General features: G+C 43.0%; 1 protein-coding gene across 1 annotated transcript; it reads right to left on the bottom strand.

The window, feature by feature from the left end:
* Window positions 1–6253: 6253 nt before the first annotated feature.
* Window positions 6254–14838, bottom strand: drd4-rs (dopamine receptor D4 related sequence; the record flags this gene model as incomplete). Its single annotated transcript, XM_080754392.1, has 4 exons — window positions 14593–14838; window positions 12406–12518; window positions 9533–10236; window positions 6254–6459 (listed from the first exon to the last, which is right to left on the bottom strand). Exons 1-4 carry the CDS (start codon window positions 14830–14832, stop codon window positions 6254–6256), a joined length of 1263 nt encoding a protein of 420 aa, XP_080610518.1. The 5' UTR covers window positions 14833–14838.
* Window positions 14839–16555: the final 1717 nt, after the last annotated feature.

The raw sequence follows: 16555 nt of genomic DNA on the forward strand, positions 1-16555 counted from the left end.
TAAATAATCAAAGCTTGCTGCGCACTGGGTTGGTCAGACAGGTAAGCGCCACACTACACCGTTTGAGTATTATGGTAGAACATCATAAAAGGGCTCCAGGTTTTATAAAATTTCTTTTCAGAGCCGGCAATTGAGAACCTCAACATTTCCAATTCCAGACAGGACATTATAGCGCGAAGCCACAGGTCGAGCACAGGCGGGGCAGCATCCTTCCACTTAAGCAGAATGGCGCGCCTAGCGATCAATAAAGCAAAGTCGACCATACGACTTTCCGTCCGTGTTAGAGGAAGGCCCTCGCTTCCAACTGTACCAAACAGAGCTAATAAGGGGTCTGGGTCTATGTCACGATGTAAAATGTTGGATAGCGTGCTGAATACCCCCTCCCAGAACGGCTGTAGCCGTGGGCACGTCCAGTATTGATGTATAAGAGTGGCCTCATTGTTACATTTATCACAGCTAGAACTTACGTCGGGATATATGCTTGCAAGTCTGGCTTTAGAAATGTGGGCCCTATGAACTATCTTGAACTGTATTAAACAGTGACGGGCACAGAGGGAAGATTTGTGTATAGAAGAAAAAATTGAGTCCCACTTTTCCTCTGATAATGTGAGCCCTAGATCCCGCTCCCAGTCAGCTCTTATCCTGTCCAACGGCGCAGATCTCAGATTAGAGATGGTGTCATATAGGATTGATATAGCGCCTTTTGTTGTCGGATCAAAAGATAAAAACTAAATACCACTCCTGAATAGAGAGCCTCTCTCATTTTTGAATGGCTCTCAGAGCATTTCAGCTGCAGTACCACCTTTGGCCTGAACTGCGCCATTTTTTTTGGTGTGGTGACGTCACAATCGGCAGATGACGTCACAATCGGCAGCAAATCTGGATAGCCTGTTTTGAGAACCCGTGGGATACTTTTAACCTTCGCCTTCTCAAAACCAGAGAAAGACACAACGGTCAGAAATGGGACTTTGTGAGGATAGAAGGTGCTAGTGGGACCCCAAAAAAAAGGTTTTAAAATAGGAAAAGTGAAATTTCATGGTGTATCACCTTTAATGGGTTGAGTTTAGAGCTAACATTAGTTTCTATGTTTTGCCTATCAGAGGGAACGGGCAAGGTTCTACCTCTATAATCGTCTAGGACTGAGGTGAAGGAGTGACTGGTAGTGAGAATCTATTTTTAGAGAATATGGATGACTTTTTCACAAAGCGGGTAATAAATTGGATGGGAAAAAGCTGTCACGGCACATGCCGTATATTCCTCTCCACTCAAAAATGATACATTTGCCATTAGACATTGTGTTTTTTTCCCCTTAAGATTATTTTTAGCCTTTATTTTAAATCTCCACTGCATGGGCCGAAATGGCCGGGGGTGAGGATTACGTTTTTACCCCATGATTCTGCGAGCTAATCTCAGGCACCACTGGACAGATCTGCATCATACCTTTGCTGTCCATATTGTCACCGACCACCGAACTTTTCGTTGGAAAGTTCAGACTTTCCGACATGCAGCTTTCCAAACTCTAATTCGGGGTTGTGAGTGACGTAATTTTGTAGTTGAACCGGACCTTTCCGACGAAAAGTTTGGTGGTCGGAGACAGTATGGACAGCCCTATAGTAGGCTACACTCCCATTAGGCCAAGGAAGAACAGGCCTCATGATGCCACCGCTTCACGTTTTGGCCTATAACTCTAAGTCTTCAACCATAGGTTGTAAGCCTACCATCCAATTTTTGCCACAGGCTGTGAAACGAAACCGAATGCTGATAAATAGTCTGGAAGGAAACCTGACGTTTGCACAGCCTTTTGATGATTGGCCAATTGACAGCATTTCAGGTTATATGGCATCTGTCATCATGCCCTGCACACTATGGCATATCTAGCAGCTGGCTAGTGGCTACACTGGCTCACACACACACACGCATGCACGCACGCACGCACGCACGCACGCACGCACGCACGCACGCACGCACGCACACACACACACACACACACACACACACACCGGCACAGACACAACAGAAGAACTACAGATGCTGCAAACATATCAAGGACTTTCATTTAGGTCCACACACTGAGTTTTAGGAATAGGAGGGGAGGGTGCTTTGGATATCTTCATATCACTAGCATGCACATTGACATGTGTGCTGTTCGAATCCACATTGTGTTAACACACATAGATAGGCTGAAACTGCATAAACATCAACTTCTCATGGTTGTGGGAGGCAACGATTCCAGGTCAGGTCATATAATAAATGACCGCGGGTTGGCTCACTCACAGGCTTTTAGATACAACCAAGATTGTCACGATTGTTATCTCTGCAGATAACCCAAAGAATCATGTTGTCAGGATTCAGAAATTCCATTACTGAAAATGGGAAACAAATAGAGAAGGAACGACAGTCAAGGTTTTTGGATATGCTCCAAGCATTTAATACGCAAAAAATATATAATCCATCATTACGGATTCTGTGAGAGAGGGAGAGAGCTGGAGGGCAGGTAAAATTAGGTAAAATTTAAAAAAGAAAAAAAAGAACGTAGAGTACAGAATGCCTGAAGGTTTGGGACTGCCACTGCTAAGCTCTCTAATCCTGTACTGCTAGCCTGTGTGCAATATCCCTATGCTGTCTTGCAGGCTGTAGCAGCCAGGAGCTGTTTCTACTGTTGGGGAACTGCCTTCTTACTTAAGTGACAGTATCAATACTGCAATGTAGAAATACTCTGTTATATACAAGTAAAAGTCTGGAATTCAATATTTACTTGAGTAAAAGTACAAAAGTACTGGTATCAAAATGTACTTAAAGTACCAAAAGTAGAAAGTATGCAGAATGTTCCAATTTCAAGTCTTCAAATGTATACACATATTTTGAAAATAGCAGATCTACAAGCTCGCCGCATTGTGAGCTTGTAGATCGGCTATTTTCAAACTGCCAAAACATACAGTTTGCTGAAGTGGCAAATGTATGTTATGTTTAGTAATAAAAAAAAGTAACTAAAGTTGTCAAATAAATGTAGTGGAGTAAAAGCATTGGAAATTGGAAATAAGCAAGTACAAATACCTCAAAATTGTACTTGTATTGTAAAAGTACAATACTTAAGTAAACATAGAGTTACTTTACACCACTGTCCTTGATAAAGATGTTGGCACTAACTGGTGGAGCCACCAGGCACCCCGAACCCAGTCTTTCTGTCTGTGATCGCGCCTTCCTTCTGTTGTTTTTCTATTGCATTTTTATTTTTGTAACTCTGCTATTTTGTATGCTTGTGCAGCACTTTGGTCGACCCTGGTGGTTTTTTAAATGTGCTCTATAAACTGAATTTACTTGACTTGACTTGACTAATGGTTCAGGTTTGACAGAGACACAACAGAGAGCAGCCTTGTTGTTTAACCTTTTGAAAAAAGGACAAGAAGAGGTTCTTTATGCAGAGATACATATTCCCAATGTGGAGTCAAGATGAACAGAAACTGAAGACACTAATATCACTTTTACCGAAGAGATTATTTCTGATTCTATCACACCACATTAACCCCTGCTTCCCTATTCGGAATTGTCATTAGACATACAAAAAAGAAAATAAATCAAGATTTTCACGATTTTCCAAAATTCCAAAATATCAGATCTACAAATGACACTTGCGTAGATCAACTATTTTTAGTAGTGATTAGGAATTTAACTCGACAGGAACTGGTTCTTGAGTACTCTGATATGAAAGGGATGCAGTGAAGCCCCACAAAGCATCATATAGGCTAATCAGAAAGAAGAATAGAAGAGATTGCCCTGTGGATGAATAGAATAGATTTATTCACAGAGCCAGACTAGGGTTAAAGATATATTCAATGCCCTGCAGGAAAGAAATAATTACAGTTCTCAAGCAGAAGGTGGACATTTCTGTGAAGATTACATACTTGTGCATAGTGCTTTTTTTTTTTTTACCAGTTTCATAATAGATAACTGATAAATGATGGTTTGTGTTCTTGTCACTCCAATACCTTTTTTTTTTTTTTTTTTTTTTTTTTAAGATTTGTTTTTGGGGCTTTTTATGCCTTTATTCGATAGGACAGTAGACTGACAGGAAATGGGGAGAGAGATGGGGAATGACATGTGGCAAAGGTCGTCCGGATCGGGAATCGAACCGGCGACGCCAGCAGGCATCATAGCCTAGTATATGGTACGCGCCTTGACCACCAGGCCAGCAGGCACCCCCACTCCAATACCTTTGATTAAAATCATTCTGGTGTTTTGCTCATCACTTCAGGTACCTCTCTGCTGTATTTTTCTAATTCTTAATTGTTTTCCCGTTCTTCACATGCTCCCATCCTGTTCAATTTTGTTCAAAGCTCCTTTACAAACTTTAGTATAACTCCATTAATATTGATTGAACAATTCTATTTCATTTTAATCCGTAGCCATAATCCATCATTTTGAGTATTAAGCAGTGTTTATAAGAGCACCAGTTGGCTCATTCTTTTCAGCCAATGCGTATACGGCTAATTGCAAATGAAGCTGAATCACCCAAACAACATTATTAGTGTGGCCACTTTGGAACTGCGTGGGTTGTTTCCATATAGGTGCATGGGGGAGGGAGGGAGACATAATTGCTCATTGGGCTTCAGCTCACTAGCTAGACGTATTGAAACTGGATGACAGCTGCATCTTCCAGGCAGCAAAGACATCTTGTTGAGCAGCATCGCGAAGGTGCCTTAATGTTTCATGTCAAATTCCCTGATTGCGTTTTCCTCCTTCTGTAAATAACACAAGATGTGGCTGGCCGGATGATTATGATCTTTTCACAGAGCTCTGGTGGTGTTGTGTGCAGTGCAGCTGGCTGGCGTAGAATAGGGAGAGGTGGGAGAGATGGGTCCCTAATGCAGTGATTCTCAAATCTTTTTCATGTCAAAGACCCCCAAATTGACACTTATATGCCATGGGGACCCCCATAAGAGAAGATTTTTACGGCTCTAGCTGTGATTCCCAACTTCCCAAATTTCAAGGAGCCCCAGTTTTAATGGTATTTTATATCTCTGATTTGATTTGATTTGATTTGATTTTGATTTGATTTTATTCAGCACATTTTAAAATACAAAAAATATTTCTCAGAAATAGCAATATTTTATATCTCTGATACCCCCATTTATATTGTAAAATCAATTTAAAAATCAATTGAACCAATTTGACCGGGTCCATTTGGTTCCATTTGTACTCTCTCAGAGTTACATACCCATAAGGTTCCTAGCTATCATTTAGCTGGGTACCCCCTGGAACTCCCTCAAGGACCCCTGGGGGTGTCTGGACCCCACTTTGAGAACCAATACCCTAATGGACACACATTTAAAATGTTAAAACATGGCTAATTAAATGCCAGCGACCTCCTGTGGAATTGTGTCTGCTGTTCAAAAACTGGGTTTATTGCTCTGGAATCACTTTATTAATTTTCCATCAATGACAAAGTTTGTACAAGCTACATTCACCTCTTCACAGCACTTTCATATTACTTAACAGATAATAACATTAAAAATGATATTCTCTTTTATAGCTTCCACAATATTCTCCCGTGCCTTAAGGACAAATGCATTAGTGAAAACATTCATGATATAATTTTTGGTTTTCTGGAAACAGACATCTCATTGTCCTTCTGACAGACAAAGTCCATAATTATGTTTGGCTCCAGGTTCTCAAAGCAGCGTATGCTCTATGTCCATTGAAAAACCAAAGCTCGCACACTGCTTTTCTTCTATCTTCACATTATGTGGAAAAGAGAAAACAACGGTTCGGTCAGTGAGAGCTTTTTCAGGGTGAAACATGAACCTTTTCCAATGTAAATGTGAAGTGAAGATACCGGAAAAGATTAGGCAGATTCATTCGTAACACTTTATGTCACAAAAATATTCCTTCAATAATTCTGTAAAAAAAAAAAAACATTAAAAGTACTTTGCGGACCTGCACATTTTTGGAACGGAAATGCAATACAACATCAACATGTAAATAAAGCTCGAGGGAAAATACTCTGCTATATGCAATATATGCCAAAGTACATACAATTAAAATGTTCACATATTTTATGCCTCTGGGCTATTATCTTAACAATATTAATGTCTACTGTATCCATATTTACAAGAGGAATATCTTTCATGACATATGAAGTTGATTGTAGAAACAGTACAGTAATTGTCTTCCAGTCCAGCTGTGAACTAAGGCATTGGTCAAATAACATATTCGGCTTTAAGATACAATGGTCCGGGTGGGAGGCCAAGGGCACTCATGTCCTCCTACAGCAGAGCAGTTTGTGAAAGACATTCCGAAACTCTGCGTTGAAGGCGGTGTAGATTATGGGGTTGACTGCACTGTTGACGTAGCCGAGCCATGTCACCACGGAGATCAGCGTCGGGCCTATGGCACAGGTCTCACACAGCACCTTCGTGACGTGCACCACGAAGAAAGGTGTCCAGCAGGCCAGGAACACACCTGCGGGAGATGGGAGATAGATTTTGCAGCAGTGTTGATTTCGTCGACTAAAAAAATATTTCTTGTTTTTTATTGTTTTTTTCACTGACGAAAACAAAATAAAAACGAAATAAAAACTACGCTGTGATGACTAAAACTAAGACTAAATATATTGGCAATTTCGTCAACAAAATGAAAACTAGACTAAAATGTTAGGGAGGGACTAGTGGAGAAGAGAGTCATTTTATGTTTGGTTGCTCTCATAGCCGACCTACAAGCTCACAACGCGTCGCGTTGTGAACTTGTAGATCGGCTATTTTCAGCACGCAACCAAGTGCAAAAATCAGCCATTACCATCATCAAGGCCTGCCAAAATACATTTTAGTTGACTAAATCAACTGTAGATTTAGTCAACTAAAATCTTATGATATTTAGTCGACTAAAATTAGACTAAAACTAAAACTTGTCAGGTGACTAAATTATGACTAAAACTAAAAGACATTTTATTCAAAAGACTATGACTAAAACTAAATCAAAATTTGCTGTCAAAAACAACACTGTTTTGCAGAGGCCTGGCGACCATTAAACAGGTTTTTACCAACGTATGTCATGGCATGGGGCTGTGTACAGTTGATGATCATTTGCAAGTGTAGACTGTGCAAGTGTAGTTTGGAGCTTTGCTTTCAACATTGCACATGCAAACTACTATAGTACTGCAAGTACTATTAAAGTGCAAGTACTATTAAAGTGCAGCCAAATAGCTGGAAGAGGTTTAGCTATTTAGTTTGTTGTGTAGTACGCACGCACGCACGCACGCACGCGCGCGCGCACGCACACACACACACACACACACACACACACACACACACACACACACACACACACACACACACACACACACACACACACACACACACACACACACACACACACACACACACACACACACACACACGCACGCATAACATAATATGTTCATTCTCCTTTCCTACCGACATGATGATTATGCACTCTTCTCATTATCATGATCTGTACCGCTTACAGATTCAGAAATCAACAATAATTGAATTTGACTGGAACGCCTTCTGTTATATAATATTTCAATCCTCTGCTTACCGTGGGAATAGACCTCATTCCTACAAAGTGCATGCAAAGCAAATGGCAATTATTTCATATCTGACCTTTATGTTATCATATTTTCTTATTGATGGTTTGAGGTCACATGATCTCATTGGCTAACAGCCACCCCAGATTGTTATCCTGACCTTAATCACACCAAATTCACAGCAAACTTGTCTGTTTCTAATGTAATGCCTGATCACAGCAATTTTTACCTCATACCCACATTTAACCATTTAACCACATTTAACCACATTTAACCATGTGGTTAAATGTGCATTTTTGCATTTTTTTCACATCAGCCTTTTATAGCGCCACCAGGAGGCCGACTTATGTAAGACACATTTTTGGATATTACTCCTTCAGATTTTACCCAAAATTAACACAAATCAGTACACAGTATCTCTACAGTCATATGATCAAGACAGATTTGTCCCGTATTAAATATTCCATCCTAATTGGCTACGATTGGCCTCCAAACTTTGCAGGATTGATCCATTTCAAACAAAATGCCTCAAATCAAACACAGCGTGCAATTGTAATGAAATTGTGCACGCACATTCGCAAAAGGCCAAGGAAGAAATTACACTACAAAATGTTCAAATCAGCCTCATGGTGGCACCATGAAAGGTCTAAGATTGGTGAAGAACACATGCCACCCTTTTTACATTGGCCTATTATACCACCACCAGGACGCGTGGCCTGGTGGAGACCTGTGCTCGCAAGAGCACTTCTTCTAGTTGTTTCTGGGTTTTGATATGACTGTTGCTGGACATTTATTGACTCACCTCTAAGAACTCACGTGATGTTAGTTGTTTGTGGTATCTGTACAAGCCCTGATATCCACGGTATGTCCCCTATATGTTTTACTATAGTTCAGTAATCAGTATATAATAGTGGTGGCCGCCATCTATAAATGGTCAATGTTGAGGCATTAACATGTATGACCTAAATTAGCTCAATTTTCCTTCAGCAAATTTAAATAAGCAGATTTTCTGAAATTCTGCCCAGACTAAAAGGGATAAAAAGCGTTTTTGGTAGGGTCATACTTAGGCCATTTGCACACACACACACGCACGCACACACGGACCGCCCCTCTCTTTCTTTCACTAGACACACAGTGACAGCGTCTTCTCTCCTTTCTCTCAGTATAGTAATGGACCTTTCCCCAACTTCAAGAACATAACGTGTCTATTGTACTTTCTGATTCTGACACGCGTTGACATTGGACATACTGAACAGCAGGGCAACAGCGCTCCGCTCCGTTGTCAACAATCTCTAGAAGCTAACGTTGTTAGCAGCATCAACAGCTACAGTAGCAGGCTGGCTGCTCTGCCGAACGCATGGATGTGAATGAGCGTGGAGCGAGCCTTGCTCTGAACTGTGACTGCAGCTGCTGTGCGCACGCACGCTGCACTCAGAAGGCAACTTTGCTCCGTCTTTGATCAGGATCACGCAACGGTATATTGGTGGTGATTACGAGACGATTTCACGGAAATTATTACAAAACAGTACCACAGGGAATACATGTGAAATTGGATATAAACGTTTTTACTCGTTTTATTTTCAAGGCATTAAATTCACTGGCCCAAACGGGCAAGTCCCTGGTGAGTTCTGGTGGCCCTGTCACTAAAAAGTACATCAGGGCCAGCGGGCCATTTATAATGTCGACCCCTGACATGGTATGCACACTACAGCGTTTTCAATCACTGTTGAGTGTTCGTCTAAACGCAGAATAAAAGGCGAGAATCGCCGTTTTCTCTAGAAACCGTTGTCAACTAAACGTGGCCTTAGTTTCCTTTTTGCGTCCTACAACACGCCTATGAGTCAAGCCCATTGGTTGAGCCACCCGAAATAGGGCCCAAATTTGCAGTACCAAAGTTGGCCACTTGTGTTTCAAAAATCCCTCCCGGTCCTTGGGGCTTGTTCAGGAGCCTATATTGTGTACGTATATCATCAACTAGTGAACACTCACCCACAACAACTGGGAGGACCTTCATGGCTTTGCGTTCTCTCCCACTCACTCGGCTGCTCTTGCTGTTACGCCGCCGCCCCCTCCTCCCTCCGTTCGTCTTCGCCACGCCGTTCTCTCGGCCCCTCGCCTCCTCCAGGGGCGGCCTCTCGCCGGCGTCCGCGTCCGACATGCTGTCCAGCTGCGTGGTCATGGGGTCGCTCTCCGCTATGACCCCGAGCGCGTCCTGCTGCTCCTCCGTCAAGGGGGTGGCCGCGGGCGACAACACAGAGACAACGGTGGACGGGGACGTCGGGCTCAGCCCCACGGGCACGAGGGCCGCCACTTTTTCCCGGCCACCCGCCGCCGCCGCCGCCGCCTTCGGGCCGTGCAGGGCAGAGCCAATGCGGAGGGAGAGGGTGCGGCGTCGCACCACCTGGGACCGGCTCCTGCCCGTGCTCCAGCGCCGCAGGCCCCGGAACATCCAGTAGTACAAGAAGAGCATGACGGGGCAAGGCACGAAGAAGGAGCAGACCGAGGAGTACACAACAAAGTGGTCGTTCTCCAGCTTGCACACGCTGGGATCGCGGCCTGGCACTCGGTTCAGGCCGAAGATGACGGGGCTGGCGACGCCCAGGGAGAGGACCCAGGTGGCGGTGATGAGGGCCAGCTGCCGCACGCTGAACTGGTTCCTGTTGTACTTCAGAGGGACCACCACCGCAATGTACCTACCAAATATAACGTTAACATAACATTGTGGATTTGAAAAATGTATAAAATACATTAAGAAGATTTGAAATAGTATGAAAATAAATAAATAAAAATAACCATTAATTAAATGCCATCTGTACAACTGTATGACTGCAATTATGTACAAACATTGTGTGTGTCAACAGGCGAGCCGGCGGCAACCGGCGCTAGCTAACTGATATAATTATGTACCGTATACTGTATACAGTATATACTGTGGTTACGGTAATGGAGGTCAAGTGAACAGTACAGTATAATATGGAATACTCTGGATGCACACATGGCAGTGCCAGTACAGTATGCATGTATGCATGCATGCATGTGCAGTATGCATGTATGCATCACAGCACAGATGCATGTTCTGGGAGCCACAGCACAGATGCATGTTCTGTGACACAAAGCAAACATTGTTAGAATGTTAGGAGAATACTTTGGCCACACTACCCTCTCTACGTATCATTGAACTGCAGTCAATTCCATAAAATTCTTCATAAAACCCTGGGCTGTTCTCTGAATTCTACGGCCTAGCCCAGTGAAATTAGTGAATAGTGAAGTTTCTCTCAGAGTATAATGTTAAATGAACAACTATGATTACCCCTGCCCCGAGTGACGCAATTGGAGGCAGAGGTCTTGATTTTCTCTGGTTCCATTAGCCTTGCACAGCCCCTGCCCGGCCTGCCATCACTTCTAAGAGCATGGTTCAAATTGACTGTCAAGCCGCTGATGGAGAATGTTGTGTGATGAGTGTCTCATGAATGAGCACAGCATGCTATTCATAGAGGTATAATATAATAGCGGGGGGCCACCAGCTATTTATTTCAATGCAAGTTGCTCAGTGGCGTTTGAGAGAAAAGCAAAGAACTGTATTCTGTGCTCAGAAAACTATTTTAATGATCAGACATGATTGTTTAAAAAACGATGTAGTTGAATAAGTCAATGAACATTAATTGATTGCATATTGTGAGTCTTAATAGAGCATCTGTAAAGATCTGACTTGCATCTATTGTTAATTATCCTCGTGATGACCACGGATATGCTCTAAAAGTGTGAGAAACACGGCTTTAATATAGAAATCATTTTGCCTCCAGCTGTGCCTGTAATTATGACAACCATCATAAAAAAGGGGGTTCACAATGGAAAGAATTTTTTTATGAACCATAATCACAGAAGAATCAGTGGGAGAGACACTTTCTGTACCTTCATTTGAATTTACAAATTGGTTAAATTATCTCAAATTTAACCAATTTGAGCTAATTTGACAGAGAACATAATATGCAGTATGAGAGATGGAGATGTAGTCAGGGAAAATTAGCAGAATGAATGGACCCCCATACCACTGTGAAAAGTGATGACTCATCACTAAACCATCATTTTTATTTATTGATTTTAGCCCAACTAATGTTTTCCGTGGAAAACAAATGCTTGCAATGAATTCAGAATAATTAAAAACACCTAGTAAGACCCCTCACATCCCACTTAAAGCATCATTTTTTCCCTTATAGTATAGTGTATAGTGAGTGAATGAGACCAATAATTACCCTAGCTGTCAAAGATTTTCCTAGGGATGTTGAATTACAATCGTTGTTAGATATGTTACTAGACATCTTTACGAACACATTGGTGAAGAAATCGTTTGGTAAGGAATGTATTCCCAGGTTTTTATTAATATTCCCTGACTAATGGGCAGTGGCGATTGGTACCTATATTGCGCCCTAGGCGAGGTAGTATAGCGCCGCCCTATGGCCGCGCGAAGCGCGGCCGGAAACTTTTTTTTTTTTTTTTTTTTTAATAAAAAAAAAATTATGAATTCTTTTAAAGTTAAAAGCGGTTCGGTTCTACACGGCGGCAGAACCATTTTGGGCTTAATATAATAGGGTTTTATAAAAGCATGATCTGACTGTCTTAGTCTTACCTTGGGCTGGTCAGGAGAAATGGTTCTTTCACAGTCACCCACAGTGAGACAAGACTATAGAGTTCCTATATCCTGGCTGATAGAGGTCTGTGTTTTGTGTCCATTTTTTTTTCTTTTTTTTTTCATTTTCTTTTTTCTTCTTCATACGCCCCCTCAAAGTGGCGCCCTGGGCGAGTGCCCCGCTAGCCCCCCTGCAGGCCGCCTCTGCTAATGGGTGTAGTGTGAGAGAGTGTACCTGTCAACGCTGATTGCACACAGGTTCAGGATGGAGGCCGTGCACAACATGACGTCCATGGTCATCAGTGCGTCGCATATGTTGGTGCTCAAGGTCCAGATGCCGCCCAGGAACTGGACGGCAAACACAACACACGCACAGAAGTGTTTCTCTTTTAAATTCACACTAGGGCATTCACGAATATAGTGATTTTTTTGTATTATTCGAATTATTTGACCTCAAAGTATTCGAATAGTCGAATATTCGACAGGACTGGCCAAACTGTGAAATATTAAGTAAGCAAGAGGCGAAAATAGCAGATCTACATGCTCACAACGCCTCGCAGCAGTAGATCGGCTATTTTCACAATATTTATCTGCGGAACCGATTCACATTAAATGTAATACCTACAATTCCAACTGCTTGTCAGGGTGGGGGTCCCCAGTTCAAATATGTTTCTTTTGGGGGTCAGGGCCTAAAAAGGTTTGAGAACCCCTGGTATAGAGCATTAACAAATTCATCCACCAGGGGCATTGACAACTCATTCTTATGACTTCCTATCTAGCCAAGTTTTATAAACTATATCTTTTTTAAAGAGAGAAGAAAAAAAAAAGCGAATATTCGACTTTGGTGAACAACGTCGAATAGTGACTTTGATATTCGAATATTCGAATATTTGGTGCTCTATAGAGCTGCAAAGTTTGACGTAATTTACACATCCTGCTGGTTCCCGTTTTTTACCCCCCATTTTGAATTCCCATAGACTTTTTTCATATCTATATCGTGTCATATAAGAACTGTGTTCCAAACATAAACAAATGATCTCAGCGGTTTGACTCATATTGATGTGAAGAATCAACTGAGCAAATGCTAATGTTACTGTCGCTGAATTAGTTACATTTTCACCAGAAACAGACTGTATCAAATATTATTGACTGACTATCATAAACCATACAGAGCCACCTCCCCGACAATATTGACCGTTTGTTTGTTTTTGGACCACAATGCTTATATGAGACAACTTTAAGATGACTCAATGTTATTCTCCATAGAGAAATTACTTCCACGAACCGGGGGATGAGCGAGTGACGTCATGACTTTGTTATTCTATTACTGAATGATTTTACTGCACACACACACGCACACGCACACGCACACGCACACGCACACACACACACACACACACACACACACAGGGGTGTTGCACCAAATTCTGGGCCCTGGGTACTTTAACTATTGAAAAATAGCAGATATACAAGCTCACAGCGCGGCAACGAGTGCCGCGCTGTGAGCTTGTAGATCTGCTATTTTTGAATATTTCAAATCCTTCTAAGGTTTTTTGAAAAACCTATGTTTCTATGTCAGTGGTGCTCAAACCTTTTCACGTGAACGACCCCCAAAATGATATGTATGCCCCCAAAAGTTGAGTTACAAATGTTCGCTTAGAAAATACATATTACGGTATTTTCAAAGATTTGCACACATTTTCGCGACTTTTCATAAATAGCAGATCTACAAGTTCGCAGCACTGCACCTGTGAGCTACTATTTTTCAATATCTAAAGAATAAAATAATTAAGGCCCCTCCATCTTGGGCCCTAGTAACTCAGTCTCACTCCCCCCCCCCCCCTGTGACGCCCCTGGTCACACACACACACACACACGGCCAGGGACGTGCTGGCCATTGGGAAAAGCGGGACAACTCCCGAACGGCCGGTTCATTCCCTGCCGGACCAGGAAAAAAAAAAAAAAAAATGTCGGCCTTCGTTCCATTTTGGGGGCTGGTCGGCCAACAAAGTAAATCGTCACTGTCGGGCAGAAACCTCGTACCTCCAAGTTTCAAATTTGTAAATTCTTTTCGCAAAGCAAAGCCCTGCTTCATCGTACAAGGCTGTCGCACAAAAGTAGTGAAAACAGCCGATCTTCAAGCACACAACGTGTGCTTGTAGATCGGCTGTTTTCACTAGTTTAAATCATTTTTAAAATGGTTTTGGACATACAAGGTTTCCACCCGACAACGACGAAATATAACTCATGTAATTGGCCCACTGGCTTGTCACTTGTCATGATCTGAAATGGCAAATCTTTGAGTAGCAGCAGCGCTATAGAGAGAGATCTCTCTCTATAGCGCGCAATGAGGGCCTCTACAACTCTTTTTCCCGGGCTGAATCAGGGGCCCAGCATGTCCCTGCACACAGCGTCTCCTTGCCTCAGAGTAGACATAGAGGGGCAGCACCAGCACGGCCAGCAACAGGTCTGCAACGGCCAGGCTGATGATGAAGTAGTTTGTCGCCGTCTTCAGCGAGCGCTCCGTGAGCACGCTGAGACACACCAGAACGTTGCCCAGGATGATGATGAGGATCAGAGGCACGCCCAGGATCAGCGCCGGGTAGTTGTAATCCCTCTGGCGCGGCCCATCGGGTACGGTGCCAGGCGTCACATTTTCCATGATGGAGGCCCCAAGCTGTGCTCCTGAACTGCAGTTAACATCTGGCGATGACGAGACAGAAGTGCCTTTTAAGAGCAATTTAGCATGGCATAAATGAACACTTAGGCGTGTGTGCATGCGTGTAGATGTATTGTATGTGTTCCAAGTAGGGATGAGACGATATGAAAATGTCATGTCACGATTATTGCGACCCAAGAAATTGCGGTTTACGATATTATCGCGATAATCAGTTAAATATCCCCAACATCCATTATCCTGGGGTGAAACATTTGCCAAAAAATTGCAGATCTACAAGCTGACAACTTGAGCTTGTAGATCGGCTATTTAAAAAAAAGACTTCCAAGTATGTTATTTCCAGGTCCATTTTACCAAAGTTTAAATGGTGCCGGTCTGCCGGATATGCAGCTCGACAAATAAAAGGTGAATTGGCGAGTGTTTTATTTTTATCACGATAATAACGATTATCGTCCCATCCCTAGTTCCAGGTCGGCGAGTGTGTGTGTGTGTGTGTGTGTGTGTGTGTGTGTGTGTGTGTGTGTGTGTGTGTGTGTGTGTGTGTGTGTGTGTGTGTGTGTGTGTGTGTGTGTGTGTGTGTGTGTGTGTGTGTGTGTGTGTGTGTGTGTGTGTGTGTGTGTGTGTGTGTTACCTTGTTGACCTGAGGTCTTGAGACCGTTCCAGCCCACTGGGTGCATCAGCCCCAGCTGGAGGGAAGCGTGAGCAGGTACGGGTCAACTGTGCCCCTTCACTGATCGCCAGGGGGGTCATGTTCAAAGTAGCTGGCATGCCGTTCTCAGATGCCCCCCCCCCCCCGATGAATAATGATTGTGAATATTATACCTGCAAAAGAATGGAAGTGAAATATTATTACAAACAATCCAGTCTTTAAAGAGCCTTCTGTTGGTTGGCTAATAATCAGTCATGGCTAATTGGCTGCATTCTTGTATACCCGCCAACTCCAAGTGTGAAGTCGATCAGATGAGTGGTTTGTGACAGATCTTAATGTCAGACATCCAGTGATTCCTGGAGCTTATACTTTAGATTATGTTGTATGGCGTGTATCCTGTTCCCAATCAGGGAATACTTTAGTTTTTGCCTCCGATGGCACTACATCCTTTTTGAGCGTTTCCCCTGGAAGGAGCTAAGCTCCAACACCTGGCTTTGTCCGGTACGAAGCGTCCCGGACAAAATGTCCCGAGGCGTGACCTACATCTGGCCTACATCTAGGCACAAAGCGCTCAAAGTTTGTTGTACACCCTGCAGGGCCACATTGGGGACGCTTAATGAAATTAACTCATAAATAGCACCACTCACTTCAGACTAGGCATGATTTCTTTTCTGCGACCGCGTATTTCCCGGTGAACCTGTGCGCAACGGTGGGGGCCGATGGGCAAGAATGGTCGCGAGCTCCCTACATCACATCCGGGACGGATAGCCCCACCCACATCGTGCGAGCGCAGGCTGCACACAGAAGTCAATCCGCAGACGGGCTGTGTTGTAGAAGGAGAACGGACCTCTAACAACGGAAGCGCGCTTATGAGAAACAACTAAAATAAGACCTTAAAACCTGGCGAAAACAGTTGCGTGCACACTAGCCTATAGTAAAACTAGTGGAACCGCAATCTTGCCACACGTGAATTGTAAGAGTGCCTCTCTGTCTCATCATTTTATAACAGGGGCGAATTCATCATCTAGGCATTTTTGCAAAATGGAAAGAAAGCCGAGT

Source organism: Nannobrachium achirus, assembly GCF_963921795.1.
Source record: "Nannobrachium achirus genome assembly, chromosome: 23".
NCBI lineage: Eukaryota > Metazoa > Chordata > Actinopteri > Myctophiformes > Myctophidae > Nannobrachium > Nannobrachium achirus.